At 45.0% G+C, this 16,747-nt stretch overlaps 3 protein-coding genes across 5 annotated transcripts in view; 2 read left to right on the top strand and 1 right to left on the bottom strand.

Moving 5' to 3' along the window:
• LOC310705069 (uncharacterized protein) overlaps positions 1-16,747 on the top strand; it is an 86,215-nt gene that overhangs the window by 24,875 nt on the left and 44,593 nt on the right. Inside the window, exon 7 of one of the 2 annotated variants that reach the window (XM_083499415.1) lies at positions 10,385-10,685. The exons of the other annotated variant lie outside the window; for it this stretch is intronic. The gene's annotated coding sequence lies outside the window, so the exon portion shown is untranslated. Of the gene's footprint in view, positions 1-10,384; positions 10,686-16,747 lie in introns of those variants that run through there. 2 annotated transcript variants of the gene reach the window in all.
• Positions 1-16,747, bottom strand: part of LOC310705325 (CD209 antigen-like protein D) — a 165,355-nt gene that overhangs the window by 117,278 nt on the left and 31,330 nt on the right. The window lies entirely within an intron of this gene.
• Positions 6,446-10,685, top strand: LOC310705172 (uncharacterized protein). The gene is made up of 4 exons (XM_083499712.1): positions 6,446-7,817; positions 8,050-8,132; positions 8,251-8,377; positions 8,959-10,685. The coding sequence occupies exons 1-4, from the start codon at positions 7,757-7,759 to the stop codon at positions 10,317-10,319; spliced, it is 1,632 nt and encodes a 543-aa protein (XP_083355838.1). The 5' UTR covers positions 6,446-7,756; the 3' UTR covers positions 10,320-10,685.

Below are 16,747 nucleotides of genomic sequence, written 5' to 3'. Positions count from 1 at the left end.
TGGGGTGCTAGTCATCAACACAGACCAAGCTATTCACACCTTGTAAAGGTGTGATTCAGAACAGCAGAATCTAATATGTTATTTAACTCTGTTGACGGCCACTGTACAAAGGAGCCAACTCCTAGGGGCAGAGGCCCCTTGGCCCACACCCAATAAAATACTTGAGGGGGCCACCAAATATTTGATGGGCATTGTCATTCAAATGGTGTGTGTGCACTGTCTTGTGATCAATTATGCAGGGTGGAGCAGGTAATATTTTATTCAAGTTGGCGCCCCTGCCACCATGAATGCCATGAAAGCAGCGCCACATGTTGCCAGTGCTGTGCCTACAATGGTGTGGACCCCAGTCTTTCCCCTTGCCAAGTTCTGAAGAAATCGAGAGCAGTTCACTGTGTTTGTTGCCCAGTACAGGATCAGGTTTAAAGTGCTGGTTTTAACCTTTAAAGCCCTATACAGCCTAGGACCCTCGTACCTACAGGACCGCCTCTCCTGGTATGTCCCACAGAGGAACTTACGGTCTTCAAATAAAAACATCTTGAAGGTCCCAGGCCACAGAGAGGTTAGGCTGGCCTCAACCAGAGCCAGAGCTTTTTCGGCCATGGCCCCGATCTGGTGGAACGCTCTGTCACAAGAGACTAGGGCCCTGCGGGACTTGACATCTTTCCGCAGGGCCTGCAAGACGGAGCTGTTCCACCAGGCCTTTGGCCAGGGCACAGCCTGACCCCCTCCATTGGTAATTCTTCACAGAACTCTAGCCCAATGGTTGCCATCAATTTGACTCGAACTGATTATGTAATGAATTGATTTTAGAATGCTGTATTATTTTACTGTTGTTAGCCACCCTGAGCCCAGCTTTGGCTGGGGAGGGCGGGATATAAATAAAATATTATTATTATTATTATTATTATTATTATTATTATTATTATTATTATTAGAGATTAAGGGCGCTGTAATGTCCCAGTGATGAAGCCAAAGTTGTGTTTGTGATTAGCCTGCTAGAAGGGGACACCAGGCTTCTGCTCTCACATGACACTGCTTGTCACATGACACCAACCACTATCATTTTTGTCTCAGCTATCGTGTCTTCCACCTCAAGAATCCTTTCTTGGGTCTAATCTTGAATTAATACATAAAACCACCCTCTCTCTCTCTTATCTGACAAGATGAATTCTTGACCTACAAATGTCATCACTTCAATTTGTTGGCTCTTATCCAGTCCATTATCGAGGCAAAACACTGCTCCAGAGCATTGACTGCCTGACCTGCAGATGTCAAGGAGAAGGAGAACTGAGTGTCACCAGCAAATTGCTGACAACGTGCCCCAGATCTCTGGATAACCCCACCTAGTGGTTTCATGTTTCTTAGGGGATAAAATCAAACCCCAAGGAACCCCACATGGAAGTCTCCATGGGTCAAAGAGCACTTCCCAAGCATCACCCTGTGGAGATGCTCATCCACAAAGGACCAGGAGCACCACAAAGCGGCGTCACCCACCCCAAACTCAGACGGAGGACACCATGGCCAGTGGTGATGGTATTATTATTATTATTATTATTAATTTGTGTACACCCATCACCATGGCAAGCTCTGTGCAAGGACCAGGACCCAGAACCAGGTTCTCAGATGGGCCATCAAGATCTTTTGAAATGTTAACACCACTATCCCAGGTGAGGCCCAGGCTTGGAAAGGAAGCTTAGCCTGTATTTTTCCACTGGCCCCCAGTCTTCCCTCCAGTGCTCCAAATACAGTGGGACCTCGCAAGACGAACGCCTCGCCAGACGAAAAACTCGCAAGACGAAAGGGTTTTTGGTTTTTTGAGTTGCTTCGCAAGACGTATTTCCCTATGGGCTTGCTTCGCAAGACGGAAACGTCTTGCAAGTTTGTTTCCTTTTTCTTAAAACCGTTAATAGAGTTGCGACTTGACTTCGAGGAGCAACTCATAGCACGCGGTGGGGTAGCCTTTTTTGAGGTTTTTGAAGACTTTGGTGATTTTTGAAGCTTTTCCAAAACTTTTCCGAAACCGTGCTTCGCAAGACGAAAAAATCGCAAGACGAGAAAACTCGCGGAATGAATTAATTTCGTCTTGCGAGGCACCACTGTATCAAATTCCTACTATTTATTAATTTCAAGGTTTAGGGGTTCCCCTATAACACCATGTAATGAAGGCCTCCAGTGAGCCTTCCTGGGAAGAACATTCCCCAAATTGGGAGCCGCTGCAGAAAAGGCCTGCTCTCATGGAGGAGGCAGACAAAGAAGGGTCTATGACAGGGGTGTTCAAACTTTGTTCAAAGAGGGCCAGAATTGATGAAGTGAACATGCGTGATGGCCGACCAAAATCATTGACCAAAATCATACAAGTGTGAATGCTTTGAAGTGGACCAAGCAGCCTCTTGCGAGTAAGAAGGCTCCTAGGGAGCTTTCTCAGTTGCTGGTGTAACCCCTCCACTCCACTCATAGTAAAAGTATAAAGAGGGAACCGAAAGAATGAGCACACTAACTCCAATACTGGGATGAAGAAAATGGGAAATATTTGCTCTTGTTCTTGTGTGAGAGAGAGCAACCTCAGTAAAACTCAGAGTGAATAGGATTTCCACCCTAAGTCTTAGAAATGTTAAGAAAACTTTTGCCATAGGTTTTGGAGTTTTAAAGTCCACCCCCCCCCCCGCCCGCATGTTTAAAATTGGCTTTGGAAACGTTTAATTCTAAATTCAGAAGCTGCTGCCTAACTTTAAATGCAAGCGTGCTTAATTTTCTGACGATGTCTTCCATGTTTCCAAAGGAGAGAAAATTCTTCTAAGAGGCCGTGAAGTTGGGTCTGATCAGACTAAAACAGACGGGAAATTTCAAGAAAGAGGAAAAAATAACATTGTGTTCATTGTTTGAGAGAGGCTGGGAAAATGCCATCTCCATGTGGTGGCAGTAGCAGCAGCGGAGGGAACTTGCATAAATGATGGAGGGGGGAACCAGAGAGGTGGCTCTGTCCCACAAGGCCACACAATGAGCCAAGGGAAGAACATGGCAGTTGGTATCAGAATCTTGAGAGGTGATGTGTCATTTGTCTACTTTTCATATGTTCTATGTTTTAAATAGAAGGCTGTATATTGTCTCCCTGCTTATTGAACTTATATGCGGAATTCTTCATGCAAAAGGCTGGGCTGAATGAATCCCTAGCCGGAATTAAGATTGCTAGAGGAAATATCAACAACCTCAGATATGCAGATGACACAACCTTGATGGCAGAAAGTGAGGAGGAATTAAAGAACCTTTTAATGAGGGTGAAAGAGGAGAGCGCAAAATATGGTCTGAAGCTCAACATCAAAAAAACGAAGATCATGGCCACTGGTCCCATCACCTCCTGGCAAATAGAAGGGGAAGAAATGGAGGCAGTGAGAGATTTTACGTAGCCAGGGGGGGCAGATCTCCCCCTAAATCCATAAAAAAAATAGAAATCTGAGGTTCTGCCAAGCGAGAGAGGGCTGAGCTGGAGGGACTCGGCTTGGCAAGGGTTAAAGGGAACTGAGCTGCCTTCCTAGAGAGGACAGGAAGCAAGGGGGGCCAGGTCCTCCAGAGCCAAGGCCCCTCCCTCCCCAGTCCTTTCCTGCAAGGAAGGGGGGTGTTGCTTTGTGTCTCTGCTGCAAGGGCTGCCTCGCTGCCCCCTCCTGGGATCTGGTGAGTCTCCTCTCTCTCTCTCTGGGATCTGGTGAGTCTCCTCTCTCTCTGGGATCTGGTGGGGGTCCCAGGGTTGCAGCAGGGGAGGGGGCCTGGGGGGGGCTGATCTGCTCATGCGGGGGGGGGGGACCCCAAGTCAGGGAGGAGAGGGTCCTGCCAGGGAGGGGCCAGGTCTGCCACGCTCTCCTTCCTGCAGATCAGAGGGTCCCAAACTCAGTTGGCCCTCCGCCCCCCCCTTCAGAAAAGATCTCCCTTCTTTAAACAAAGGAGTCCCTGGGACTTTAACTCTGTGTGACGTCGCTCAGCCTCATTGCACAACAGAGGAAACATCTGCAAATGGCTTTCCAAAGCTGGACGAGGAGGTGGACTAGCCCCCCCCCAAAAAAAGGGCGGGAGAGAAAGGCCAGGAATAAAGAGAGGGATCCCAGCCCAGTCTGGCTGCTGCATTGGGGACCAGTTTCCCAGTGTCTCCCAGGGCAGCTCCCCACGGAGGCCACTGCAGCAATCCCCTCGCACCCAGAGCAGGGCATCCCAGGACCACATCCTCTCTGTCCCAAAGGGATTGTTGCTGGCAAAGCAGCCGGAAATGGGCGCTGCTACTCCCTGAGCCTCCAGGGACCTTGGCATCAATGTCTGTCTGTGTTAAGCTATCTAAGAGAATTATTATTATTATTATTATTATTATTATTATTATTATTATTATTATTATTATTTATTTCCTGCCTAAATTTCAAGGGAGATGTATTTGACCCCACCCATCTGGCCCTCTGGGGTTTTCCAGATACATACCTGGCCCTCAGAGCAAAGAAAAAGGGACCCCACCCCAGGAGTCTGTCTTGAGAGGGGCAGAGAGTCCAAGTTCAAGAAAGGAGACAGAAGCAGGGGAGTGGGGGTGGGGGTGGGGGGGAGAACAACAACTGAGGACCCCCACTAGAGCCAAACAGCCATTATTCACAAGATACAAATGACTTCCTTGTCAGTCAGTTCTGACTTCATGCATTGACTGGAAGGCAGGAGCAACAAGGCTGATTCATCTCCCAGAAATCCCTTCAGTTGCCTCCACCTTTTCCATTGCAATCTTTCTTCTAGGAGAGCTAGAGGCTGCTTCCTCCTCCTCCTCCTCTTCCTCCTCCTCCTCTTTCTTCTCCTTTTTAGAAAGGCCCTTTCCACCTGGCCTAGGGGTGAGACCCAGACTCACCCAGCCCTACTGTGTTAAATATCTATTCTGTAGTTGACCTCCTTTGTATGGTTTTATTTTGACATCTTTATAAGAATATTTGTTTTCTGCTAGGTTGCTTTGACTATAGACTATATATTTGACTTTCTTCCAATGGTTTTATTTCTATTTTATTGATTTTGTGGGATGTGAAACTGCAGTCAAGTAGAAGATTCCTACAGGGGACACATTAGGGGATGTTTTCTACTACTCAGGAGAAGACTTTCTGTTTCCTCCTGAGCTGGGACAGACTTCCACTACATGTGACTTGAAGAGGGTGCAGTCTGTTGTACTAGCATGGAGGAGCGCATGGCCTCCATCTTCTGATCAGTGTGTCTTCTCCATTTTGTATGTTGCTGTGTGTTTGGGGAAGTGACTCCTTAGTGGCAGTCATTTGGGACTAACTTCTTTATGGAATAGTTCTAGTTGTTATGTAACCTAAGCCTGCCTTCAGGGATATGTCTGTGAACGTGAATAAATCTGTGAGTAAACTACTTTTATATTAACGTGAATCAGATTATTGTGCTTATTCATTTAAGTGGGATTGGAAGGGATCTTACCAGGAAGGAATTTTTAATAGTAAGAGTCAGATGAGTCAGCAAGAAGCTGATCGCTGCGTAATCTAAAAAAGGGGGATGTATGGAACTAGAATATGGAACTTGCTAGTGCATGTTAGGAAGCATATCATTCAATAATATATCTTCTTCTAACTCCCCAATTATCCCCACAGATTTAATATGCTGTAAACCGCTTTGAGATTTTTCTTTAAAATATAAAGTGTTATAGAAATTTAAATAAATAAAATAGCTCATGGTTTGGGCTGTGGTGCAGTCCAGCCCTGGTTCCCTCCAAGACTCATCCATGCTTGCTCAGGGAACCTTTTTCTTCTCCTGATATTAGACAACTTTTGTAACTGAACAATGTATTTGCTTTGTAGGATTTCTAGCGCCTCTCCTTAAGACAGACAGAACTTGGCAGAAGCCCAAAGGATTCCTTCCGATCTCTCAGAGGCTTCCTGAGAGCACAGATGGATGAGCGAGACTCAACTTGCCCTGGAACAGAAAGAGGCCATGCCATCCAAACTGGGAGCAGTGGGGGGTTCTGGGAAAACCCGGTGCAGAAGATCCTGGGTGAGGAGGACACCCTCCGCTCAGAGGTGCAGAGCCAGCAGTTGAGGCAGTTCTGCTGCCAGGAGGCCAAAGGACCCCGAGAAGTTTGCAGCCGACTCTACCACCTTTGCCATCAGTGGCTGAAGCCAGAAAGGCACACGAAAGCTGAGATGCTGGACCTGGTGATCTTGGAGCAGTTCCTGGCTGTCCTTCCCCCGGAGATGGAGAGCTGGGTGAGGGAATGCGGAGCGGAGACCAGTTCCCAGGCGGTGGCCCTGGCCGAAGGTTTCCTCCTCAGTCAGGCAGAGGAGAGGAAGCAGGTGAGAGAGACTTTCCTCTAGATACTCCCAAGGGGCTCCAAACAGGACAGAGAACATCCCATAATGGTCTGCTGATGGCTCTTTTTTTTTTTCTGGGAAGGCATCCATGGAATGAGTTCTGACACCCTTAAAGCTGTTGGCCCTGACATTCATTTTTTATTTTTTATTTTTTTAATATATTTTTTATTAGTTTTCCAATACAAAACTATACAAAACAAAACATCAAATTTATCACCAACATCTTTTTTTTTTACTTCCATCAACATGTCTGATAATTCTCCGTCTTGATCACTTCTTGCACATTTCTTAATTTAATATTGCACTACAATAATATCTTAATTTACCTTATTTTTTAAACAATATTTCTACCATACATTCTCACAGAGCTTCCTGAAAGCTTACAAATGTTATCTGGTCATCACATATAGTTTTCATATAATCTGTAAATTTAATCCAGTCTTCAGTGAATCTCTGGTCTTGTCGGTTCCGGATCCTTCCTTTTAATTTATCAAGTTCTGCGTATTCCATTAATTTCATTCTCCATTTTTCAATCATAGGTAATTCTTCTTGTTTCCATTTTTGGGCCATTAGTATTCTTGCTGCCGTTACTGCGTATAAAAATAACTTCCATTCTTTCTTATTAATTTCATTTCCTATTATTCCTAATAGAAATGCTTCTGGTTTCTTAACAAATGTATATTTCAACATCTTTTTTTAACTCATTATATATCCTTTCCCAAAAGCATTTCACTTTTTTACACTCCCACCACATATGGTAAAATGTTCCTTCTTTTTCTTTACAGTTCCAACATTTATTACTTACTTTATAAATTTTTGCTGATTTTACTGGTGTTACATACCATCTATATATCATTTTCATCACATTTTCCTTTATTATAGTACACGCAGTAAATTTCAGTCCTTCATTCCACAATTTAACCCAGTCTTTAAATTGTATATTATGTCCAAAATCTTTGGCCCAATGGATCATAACCGATTTAACCTCCTCGTCCTTTGTATACCATTCCAATAATAATTTATACATTTTAGACAATTTTTTTGCGTCATTATTCAGTACTTCCAATTGATATTTTGATTCCTTGTCGGTAAAACCTCTTTCTAATACATCTTTTTTAAACACTTCATTAATGTTTTCGTCGCCTCCAAAGGAGGTTACCTGGCGGTCGGGGGAATCGCAAAACGGCTGTGCCGGGATCCTGCCCCCTGGATCTCCTTCCAGGGGTGTTTTAGGGGGCTGCGGCGCCCTTGCAGCACCCCCTTTTTCCTCCCAAGAGCTGGATTCCCTCTCCAGAGAGAAATCCCGCTTGTCTTCGCTCCCGCGATCAGCCGGAATTCTCTCTGACATTCATTTTTAAATCCTTCTCCCCATTCTCTCTTTTGAATCCTTGTTTCTTTTTCAGGGAAAGGATCTCTTTGCAGAAATGGACCAGATTTCTTCTGAGGCAGAGAGGCCTCCGCTGGACACCAGAGGGAGGCAGCTGGGTAAGGAGGGAGGATTTTTTTCTCTGTTTGGTCTCATTCTGTTGGTTTTCCAACTCATCAGAGGAGGGAAGATATGTTTTTTCACACAGAACATCTCTAATGCACCCAAATATCCAAATGCACTCAGCAGGCAAGACTTTCTCAAAGGCCCCTGTGTAGTTTGAGATGCACTGATTCACCTGTGAGACAAGAAGGCACTCTAGGCCTCCCCCTTACCTTTTTCCTCTTGCAGGTAACACAGTGATACTGGCTAGACCTCTTCAACCATCTCTGAATGGGGACAGAATGGAAGCAGCGGCTGTGGAACCAGATCAGGTCAGGGGAAGCTGCCTTGTGGGGACAGAGGCCAAGGGGTGGAACAATGTCCTAGCTCAAGGAGTGGTGGTGAACAACAGTGTTGTCTCAGAGTAGGACATTTCCCTTCTTCTTATAGGGTCCAGTGTGCTTTGAAGATGTTGCTGTTTGTTTCACGGATGAGGAGTGGGCGTTGCTGGATCCTGACCAGAGAGCTCTGCATAAGGGCGTCATGGAGGAGAATTCTGGGATCATGGCCTCTCTTGGTAAGGCTCCTAGTGGAATCATAATATCAGTTTTTAAATTCAAAACTCCATATGTCACGAACCTCATATATTTTCACAGACCTCAACAGCGCCCCCTACAACACTGGATATTACAGTATCCCCCCCCCCCAAAAAAAACCCCTTGAATAGTAAATTACTGTTTTTTCTGTGAATGTTCTTCCTCCCGTTGCAGCTTATTAAACAAGCAGCAGCCTGGTCTGAACTCCCCAGGCCCTTTTGACTGTAAACTTCAGAGTTGTTAGGGAAGTTGAAGTAGCTTCTGTCAGGTTTTCAGTTTTTGTTTTTCCTCCCGTCAGTCTTTGGTTGTCCAAAGAGAAGAGTGACATTGGAAACGGAGGGATGCCATGATGGAGCCAAACAAAATCGATTCAAGAGAAGAGCCAGGCTTATCGAATCACAGGTTCCCCAAAGGATGTCAGTTGATCCCCGTTAATTAATGCACCCAACGCTTCAGAAAACCATCCATCTAACCCACTTGTGTTATTCCTCTATTACCAGAGTTAACAAGTATTCTTCATTTATTTCTCCCTGAGGCGCTAATCCACTTCTCTTCATTGCAGATAGTGATGGACTGGAAATTAACAACATGGGTGACCATAACAAAATCCCCACAATGGAGAAGCTGAATAAATATCTTGAATGTGGGAAAAGTTCCTTTTCCACTTCCCATCAAAGAAATCCCATTGGGAAGAAAGCATATCAGTGTGTGGAATGTGGAAAGAGATTCAGTCAAAAAGTCAATCTCACTTCCCATCAAAGAATTCATACAGGGAAGAAACCATATCAGTGCATGGAATGTGGAAAGAGATTCAGTCAAAAGGTCAATCTCACTTCCCATCAAAGAATTCATACAGGGGAGAAACCCTATCAGTGTGTGGAATGTGGAAAGAGCTTCACTCAGAGCCAGAATCTCACTTCCCATCAAAGAATTCATGCAGGGGAGAAACCCTATCAGTTTGTGGAATGTGGAAAGAGCTTCAGTCGGAGCTCCTCTCTCACTTCCCATCACAGAATTCATACAGGGGAGAAACCCCATCAGTATGTGGAATGCGGAAAGAGCTTCACTGATAGCTCCTCTCTCACTTACCATCAGAGAATTCATACAGGGGATAAACCCTATCAGTGTGTGGAATGTGGAAAGAGCTTCACTTATAGCTCCTCTCTCACTTACCATCAGAGAATTCATACAGGGGAGAAACCCTATCAGTGTGTGGAATGTGGAAAGAGCTTCAGTTTCAACCACCATCTCACTTCCCATCAGAGAATTCATACAGGGGAGAAACCCTATCAGTGTGTGGAATGTGGAAAGAGCTTCACTCAGAGCCACAGTCTCACTTCCCATCAAAGAATTCATGCAGGGGAGAAACCCTATCAGTGTGTGGAATGTGGAAAGAGCTTCACTCAGAGCCACAGTCTCACTTCCCATCAAAGAATTCATGCAGGGGAGAAACCCTATCAGTGTGTGGAATGTGGAAAGAGCTTCAGTCAGAGTGCCCATCTCACTTCCCATCAAAGAATTCATACTGGGGAGAAACCCTACCAGTGTGTGGAATGTGGAAAGAGCTTCACTCAGAGCCACAGTCTCACTTCCCATCAAAGAATTCATGCAGGGGAGAAACCCTATCAGTGTGTGGAATGTGGAAAGAGCTTCAGTCAGAGTGCCCATCTCACTTCCCATCAAAGAATTCATACTGGGGAGAAACCCTATCAGTGTGTGGAATGTGGAAAGAGCTTCAGTTTCAACCACCATCTCACTTCCCATCAGAGAATTCATACAGGGGAGAAACCATATCAGTGTGTGGAATGTGGAAAGAGCTTCAGGAGGAGCTCCTCTCTCAGTTCCCATCAAAAAATTCATACAAAGTTCCCAAAACCCTTCATTATACAGCTTTCAGCACCAGGGAAAAACTCATCTCTTTAACCAGTCCTTTGGCTGATTGACATCTAATGCCCTTTTACAATGTGGTGGGGAGGTGGGGGTTACAGGTTTTGGGGGCGGTGTTTTGTGTTTTCATTGTGTGATTTTATGTTGTAACTGTCCTGTGACCTGTGAGTGTAGGGAATGGGAGCCAACTCTTAGAGTCTGAGGGCTCTTTGCCCCCCAATTAGATATGTGAGGGGGCCACTCCCCAGTTCATAGGAATAGCCATTCAAATGGCATGCTTGCACCGCATCCTGTGACTGTTTAACCGAGGCGGGGCTTACTAAACCCCTCCTATATTTTATTCAACATGGCACCCCTACTATAGGGTGCTATAGAAATGAAATAAATGCATAAATAAAATAACACCATCTTGATTGCCTTCATTTGCACATGTTCCAGCTTGTCAATATCCTTATTATTATCATTTTATAATTCATGCACCCTTCATCTGAAGATTTCATGTTGGTTCACAACATAAACAGACAGGTTGAAAGCATGGCTTTCTCAAAAACGAGTCAAACTAGAGAAATCTCTCTTTTTTCTTTTTCTTTTTTTGGATGGAGTTACAGATTGTTTCTCAGGGGACTGCTGTGGTAATAGTGCATCTTAATTTCAGTAAGGTTTTTGACAAAGTCCCCTGTGATATTTATGTGAGGAAGCTGGTAAAATGAGGCTGAATGAGGTAACTGTTAGGTGGATTTGACTGACCGAACCCAAATTTTCCTCCTCCATGGTTCCTCCTCATCCTGGGGAAAAGTGACAAGAGGGGTGCTGCAGGGTTCTGTCCTGGGCCCGTTGTTGTTCAACGTCTTTATAAATGTCTTGGATGAAGGAACTGAGGGGATGCTCATCACATTTGCAGACGACACCAAACAGGGAGCGGAGGCCAATGTGGCAGAAGGTAGAATCAGATCAAGGGCAGGAATAGTAGCACTTTAATAATAATAATAATAATAATAAATTTTATTTATATCCCGCCCTCCCCAGCCGAAGCCAGGCTCAGGGCGGCTAACAACAATAAAACAGTACAAAAGTACAACATAAACAACATTCTAAAATCATTCATTATAAAAATTAATTAATTCAAGCCACTAGCAACCATTGGGCCAGAGCTCTGCGAAGATTGCCGAGGGAGGGAGTCAGGCTGTACCCTGGCCAAAGGCCTGGTAGAACAGCTCTGTCTTGCAGGCCCTGCGGAAGGATGTCAAGTCCCGCAGGGCCCTGGTCTCTTGTGACAGAGTGTTCCACCAGATCGGAGCCACAGCCGAAAAAGCCCTGGCTCTAGTTGAGGCCAGCCTAACTTCTCTGTGGCCTGGGACCTTCAAGAGGTTTTTATTTGAAGACCGTAGGTTTCTCTGTGGGGCATACCAGGAGAGGCGGTCCCGTAGGTACGAGGGTCCTAGGCCATATAGGGCTTTAAAGGTTAAAACCAGCACCTTAAACCTGATCCTGTACTCCACCGGGAGCCAGTGCAGCTGATATAGCACCGGGTGAATGTGATCTCGCAGCGAAGACCTCGTAAGGAGTCTCGCTGCAGCATTCTGCACCCGCTGGAGTTTCTGGGTCAGTCTCAAGGGCAGCCCCACGTAGAGCGAGTTACAATAATCCAGTCTGGAGGTGACCGTCGCGTGGATCACAGTGGCTAGGTCAGGGCGAGAGAGGTAAGGAGCCAACTGCTTAGCTTGGCGGAGATGGAAAAATGCCGCCTTTGTTATAGCTGCAATCTGCGCCTCCATGGAAAGGGAGGTGTCGAAGATTACACCCAAACTCTTAACGGACGGTGCTGGCACTAATTGCGCCCCCGCAAGAGATGGGAGTTGCCCCCCCAATCCCATATCGCCCCGCCTTTATTCTGCCATGGTCACGCCCCATACTGTGTTCAGTTCTGGGCTCCACAATTTAAGTATATTAAATTTTGTTTGCCAGGGGAAATCAAGAAGGTGAGGGGACACAATCCATATTCCTTTTATAACGTGGCCAATTTTATTGAATATGTAAGTTGTTAAGACTTTTGCCGTAATCCACCCAGCACTCATGGGAAAGTGTGGCGTGATCTTTTAGAGTAATCAAATGAAACTTGTAACACATGGCAGGAAGAAAGTCTGCAATTCCATCAGGAGAAGTTATTTGTTGTTTACTGTTGTAACCATTGCTTTCTTTAAAATTATCTTCCCTACCATGAAAATAAATAAAAGCAATTTTTTTTTAAAGGAAGTGGGGAAATCATATGTACTATTGCATTAATCTGCTTGCATATCTTGAGTGTTATTTGGAGTCTGTAACTCCCAGTTATTTCACATTATCTATGTGTTTCTGTGTGTTTAGCACACATGATTGCAGGTGAGACTGAATAAAAGACTTCCTAGGAAATTCCCTTTGACTGCTTCTGTATTGTTTCAAATGTGGCTTCACTTACAGATAAGAACAAATCATATTCATTGCTGACAAATCATACCATTGTCAGCTCATTAATCTCCAACCCAGCAAACCCAGCGCTTAGCATGAGCAGCTGCTTTCTTCCCATTTCTTAGGTGAAAAGAACTGATAATGACAATGAAGAAGGGAGATAGACCCTTTCCCTCAACCTTTGGGGATCTGGGGGGCTTCATTTCACCCCTTAGTCCTGCTCCTGAAAGCTTGGCAGATGTGGAGTATTTGCTCACACTCTGCCATGACTTAAAAATCAACCTTTTTATTTTTTAAAGAAATGGTATTGCAGTGCTAAGAAGTCTCAAGAAAGCAATTCCTGTAGTAGCTGGCATCTTAGCGAGCCCAGTGCCACTCTGCCAACTGTCTCACTCCCAGGTAACTAATCTGGAAAGCTGCCTTGTCATCTCTGTCTGTAAAGACTTCCGTGTCCCTTGAATTCACAATTAAGCATTTCTGGAAGAGGAAATTATATGCTTTTGTTTGAAAAGCACTAATACTGGGCCACTGACTGTGCAACCTGCCAGCCCTGCCCTGTAGGAACCTCCAACTTTAAAGATTGATCTTTTGGTGTGGCAGCAAGTGTACTTTGGAACTCCCTGCCACTTGACATCAGGCAAGAGGCTTCACGGTCCACTTTGCAGCATTCAACTTTGTTACCGTTGCTGAGTTTGTGATAGCTAAATATTGAGGAGAAAGAAGCCAATCTCCTATGTATATCTGAATAAATTGAGAAAGTCTGGTTTTCAGTAACTACGATTAAGCTAAGTTAAAATGCTAATATTCACCCCAACTTTCTAAGCACCTGCACAGGCATGTTTTTAGGAGGTTCCCCAAAAAGGTGGGAGGCAGGCGCCTGCTTGATCTCAAGAGGCAGGGAGATCCAAAGGGTCTGTGCTGCCATACGAAACAATTGAGGTCTTGCGTGGCACCTGTAGTTGAAGCGGTCGAGTGTCTGCCTGTGGGGTAAGGAAGGGATCTCATGGGTAAACTCTTCCCTATGATAATGGAAAGGCCTTGATCTGGTCCTGGTAGCCAATGGGCAACCAGTGGTGCCCTCTGAGCCAAAGGGTCATATGCCGAGAAGGCCTCGCTTTGCCAGCAATCGTGCTGCAGCATTCTGCACCAGCTGAAGCTTCTGGACCAAGCGCAAGGGATGCCCCACATGGAGGGGACTGTGGTCATCCAGCCTTGAAGAAATGAAGGCGTGAGGCCAGGCTCTCCCGGTCCTGGAATGTGGAACCATCTGCAGTTGCTCAAAGGCACTTCCAGCCCCTGAGTCTGCCTGAGTCTCGGCTGGATCCGGAAGCAGCTCAAAGTCCCACGAGGTTCATATGGAGAGAACCTTTGGCTTACCCTATTTACTAATAAAAATAACTGGAAACATACATGAGATAAATAAAACGAAAGCAAACATTTATGGCCGCCTCTTGTGGTTTCCACCCAAATGCCAGCATTGTGGGAGAGGCACCATGACTGGCAGAGCGCGGCTTGGCACCCAGGAGGGCAAGGAGGTGTCTAGTGGTTTGCAGGCCCCTTCCGCCCTTGGCCAAAAAGGCCAAGCACCCTCTGGCGGATCTGCTGGGTCTTCACCCCACAGACTACGGGTGTCAGAAAGGGAGTGTGGATCCTTGCGAAGAGAAGAGCCCAGGATTCCAGCCTGTCTTTTTCAGGATTTATTGAGTGCAAACTTATGTACAGTGCAGAAGTTTCAAAAGCAGAATCTGGAAGTGCCCCCCTCCTATTCCCCCTCCAGCAAAAAAGACCCGGAAGCCCCCTCTCCGTTTTTTTCCCTTATGTGGAAAACTGAGTGACGGAAATTGCTCATTCCTTTCCTTGGTCGCAGTTTTTTGGCTCCGCTCTCTCTCATCTTCCGTGTCTCCTGAAAGCTGCCCCTTCCTTCCCTGACTCTGACGAAGTGCAGCTGCTCAGCAGAGGGGGGGGCTCTCTGTACATGCCTGTCTCTCCCCCCTCCCCTGCAAACAGATCCCTGACAACGGGGTTCACCATGGGCGGCAGGAAGAGGTAGAGGCAGGCCAGCAGGATGTTGGCGTAGTTGCCGCTAGGCAGGGCGGGTGACCCGGCAAATGACATTCTACGTGCCAGCCTGCTCTTCTCATCTGGGATCCATCAATCTTCTTCCCTGATGAGATTCTGTGACTCATGTCCAGAGACACTGAGCACACATTAGCAGAGAAACAGCATCAGCAGAAGCCAGGCTCTGGGGTGAGAGTACTAAGCTACTTTATTTATATACACAATCAGGACAAAGGAAAACATGGCTCCTCTCCTTGCTCTCGAAGAGGAGAGAACAAAAAAGCAATGCAGAACGGATCTTCCGTTCACAAGACTCCAACAATCAGTGCTGGAATGTCAAACACAGATGTGACTAAAACAATCCCACACATCTGCACAGCGGGGGAATGGAATACCAACATCCTCCCCCTTTCCATGTACCCACTGCTGCAATCCTTCAGCACAACTGCAACCGCCATACATATTCATCAAGCTGTGCTCTGGGAACAACTTTTGACAACAGATCTACAGGAATCTCTTTTCCTGACATGTAGGACATCTGAATGAGTCCCTTCTGGAGAAGGAGGATCTCCCAAACTTTCCAGGGAGGTCTCTGCCGTCTGCTCCCTCACTCCCCCCTCCTCCACCACTATCTTGTAACTAGGCATTTCTTCCTTCAGCTACAATTCAGCTCTGTCTTCTTCTCCTCTTGAAACTGCTGGAGACAAGGGGCAAAACTCCCCACCCTCCCTCCTCTTTCAAATCTCTTTTCCAGAGTTTCTTGCAGAGGCTTAGGCTTGTATTGTGTCCTATATCTATTGACCAGTGTGTCATTGATGCTTTAACTAGCTTCTCTTTTGTTGTGTAATGGGATGTCTCTCTCTCTGCTTCCCGTGTGGCTTAAAATTATTGCTTAACTGAATTAAAACATCAAAAGATAAGAAAACGGGGCTAAAAGAGGATTTCAGCTAAATCAGTTATAAGCGAATTAACTTAAGTAGACCTTATAAACCCCTATTGTTGAAAATTATTAATTGTATTAATTGGAGTGAGAGTACTGAAATTGATTTATTTGATTTATTTGATTAACTGATTTGCTGGTTACCAAAAATGTGTTGATGGAAGTGTATTAATCTGTATTGATCTATATCAATTTGCTTAATCACAAGAATTGGTTAATTGGTGGAGATATTTAAGGAAATTGAGAAAAAAGTATATGAATATTGTGTTGGGGAAAGAAGTTGAAGAGAGACATCTTGTGGTATAATAGACAATAGGTTTCTTTCATATATAAAAGGCATTAGAGGGGGATTGTACGCCCCCTAGGGGTGAAATTGAGTGATTATGAAAAATTATGAAAAATTATGAAAAATTTCAAAAATATTCAGAAATTTTGAAAGATTTTGAAAATTGATTTAAAATGGCAGGAAAGAATGGCAAAAAGATAGGGGGAACACCGGGGGAAAGGAAAATATCCCAACAAGAAGAAATTAAAGATTTGGACATTTTGTGGTTGAAGATAAAGGAAGAATTTAAGCAAAGTGAACAACATATGGAGAAGAAGTTAGGAGAAGTGTAGGAAATGCTAGATAAAAAAATAGAAGGGGCAGTAGGAGAACTCTCAAACAAAATCAAAGACTTGACAGTTAGATCAAAGACAATAGAAGAGTCAACTAAAAGAATCCAAAAGGAAGGAGAACAAGAGAGAGACAGATAAGATTAAAGAGGAGTTAGGAGACCTGAATAAAAGTCAGGACCAAGTATGGGACAGTCTAGCCATGTTGGAGATGAGGCAGAAGCAAATGAATGTAAAATTTAGAGGAGTAGGAGAAGAAATGAATGAGAACATCAAAGTTAAAATGATCAAAGAGCTGGCAAGTTGGCTGGACATGAAAGAAGAAGAAGTTGAATATACAGTGGAAAACGCATTTAGAATAAAAGTAAGATCTTTACAAGCTAAATCAAAGAAACTACCAGGAGAT

Source organism: Podarcis liolepis (genome assembly GCF_965112155.1).
Source record: "Podarcis liolepis genome assembly, chromosome: 4".
Taxonomy (NCBI): Eukaryota; Metazoa; Chordata; class Lepidosauria; order Squamata; family Lacertidae; genus Podarcis; species Podarcis liolepis.
Note: the sequence above shows the minus strand (reverse complement) of the source record. Positions and strands in the feature narration are given on the sequence as shown.

Coding starts and splice junctions, on each gene's coding strand:
- LOC310705172 (XM_083499712.1), top strand. CDS start 7,757: ATGGACCAGATTTCTTCTGAGGCAGAGAGGCCTCCGCTGGACACCAGA. Junction 8,133..8,250: donor CGGCTGTGGAACCAGATCAG/GTCAGGGGAAGC, acceptor TTCTTCTTATAG/GGTCCAGTGTGCTTTGAAGA. Junction 8,378..8,958: donor TGGGATCATGGCCTCTCTTG/GTAAGGCTCCTA, acceptor TCTTCATTGCAG/ATAGTGATGGACTGGAAATT.